This window comes from Tigriopus californicus, chromosome 2, assembly GCF_007210705.1.
Source record: "Tigriopus californicus strain San Diego chromosome 2, Tcal_SD_v2.1, whole genome shotgun sequence".
Taxonomy (NCBI): domain Eukaryota; kingdom Metazoa; phylum Arthropoda; class Copepoda; order Harpacticoida; family Harpacticidae; genus Tigriopus; species Tigriopus californicus.
In genome coordinates this window covers 6,658,046-6,659,712 of record NC_081441.1, presented here as the reverse complement: position 1 = coordinate 6,659,712, position 1,667 = coordinate 6,658,046, and the positions used below count along the sequence as shown (strand labels likewise).

Sequence of the window (1,667 nt, the reverse complement as noted above, 5' to 3'; positions counted from 1 at the left end):
GTCGTAACATCACTTATTCACGAAAGAAATGAACGACAGATCGCACTTAAGGGGAGGGACGTTCAACTCGTCGATCTCCAAGACTCTGACCATCTCCATCACTGCGTAGTTCAAAACACATATCAAACTGGTTCAGATACCTTGGGGGACTTGTTTCTTATCTTACAATGCTATCAGTGATATATAAATGACGGCTCTGACACAAAGGATTTTTGATGGAGGGAGGGAGATCTGGGTAAAAGTCAACAATCCCTGATTTACATGCATGTTGCCACACTTCAATGAAAGTCATTGATTATCATCACACTTCTACCCTACTGGGTTAATATTTTTGCGGACTACCTTACCGCAACTAGAAATGGAATCCCATCTCATTGAACTTAGTACCTAATATCTGTTCCATCAACGAATTTGAGTTAGCGGATCTAGCTAGCCCTTAAAAGCAAGACTGATCAAGAATATTTAGTCAAAAACTTATCCAAGTCTGACATAAATCCTGCTACAAGATCAACTCCTGCGGATCCCTAGGAATATCAGAGGGAAGCAAATTAAACAATGAAGGAGCCCGAGAAAGACGAGATGTGGACTTCATTGTTCGAACTAGCCTGGATTCTCGAAGGCTTGAAGGTGCTCTCAAAACGCATATTATACCTCTACGGTCACTAGAATTGACCCTAAACCTAGGGTTGGGACAAAGCTCATGAATACTTTTGAAGACGCACAGTATCAGATACCTTTCGTACCTTCTTTGAACACTGTACAGTCCTAACTTTTTTGGTCTCTCTCATGCCTGTGATGTTCCTAGTGAAGCATCTTTGGACTTGTTCGAACTTTTGCAAACCTGCTGAACTCATTGGAGCCCAAATGGGTGAAGCATATTCAAGATGTGGCCGGACAATCGACTTGTCCAGAGTTAACATCTTGATACTATCCCTGGATTTAAACGTGCTACTTGTCCAACCATTCAAGCTACATGCAATGCCTCTCCTCTCACTGTACGTTGTGCCAATACCTGGATTTGGGCACAGACCGTGAGTGCATTGATGCGCCTAAATGATGAGGTAGCGTTCATACCTACGTTGATTACTGTAAATCCCGAGTGATTTTGATCCATCCCAATACGTAAGATCAGCTATTCCCGAAATATATCTGGTAAAGGAATCTGAAGATGTTTCGAGTCTATAGGCGCCCAAATTGGTGATGCATACTCTAGATGCGGTTGAACTAAGGACTTGTACAAGGTCATCATCGTCACTCAGTCCCTCGATTTAAAAGCACGGTACACCCAACCGTTACGTTACGCCAATGTCTTAAAGTCTTTTCATCAGTAGACCATGGTCTACTTTGTCAAATGCCGTGGCTAAATCTAAGTCAACAGCGTCAACACAATCATTGTGTTTCAATCTCTCGATTAAGTCGTCAAAGAGCTCTGTAAGCTGGGTCACAGTGCTAAAGTTTGCCCTAAAGTCATGTTGATGAGGAGATAAGAGTTCTATGTCATCGAGATATTCAACCAATTTTTTAGCTTTAACCATTTTCTCCATGACTTTGGGTACATTAGAGATGAGGGCAATTGGCAGATAAGACAATGGATTGGATCGGTCTCCGTCTTTGAAAAGTGGACTAATGTGTGCACTTTTCAAGCATTCCGGGAATTCGGATTGTCC

The 1,667-nt window shown here is 42.2% G+C and overlaps 1 protein-coding gene across 1 annotated transcript in view; it reads right to left on the bottom strand.

Moving 5' to 3' along the window:
• The window catches only part of LOC131891488 (pyridine nucleotide-disulfide oxidoreductase domain-containing protein 2-like), a gene marked incomplete in the record, with an annotated part of 1,945 nt that extends 1,843 nt beyond the window's left edge, over positions 1–102 (bottom strand). Inside the window, 1 exon segment of the mRNA XM_059241082.1 lies at positions 8–102. Within this exon segment, the coding sequence (XP_059097065.1) occupies positions 8–10 (3 nt within the window).
• Between the last annotated feature and the right edge of the window lie 1,565 nt (positions 103–1,667).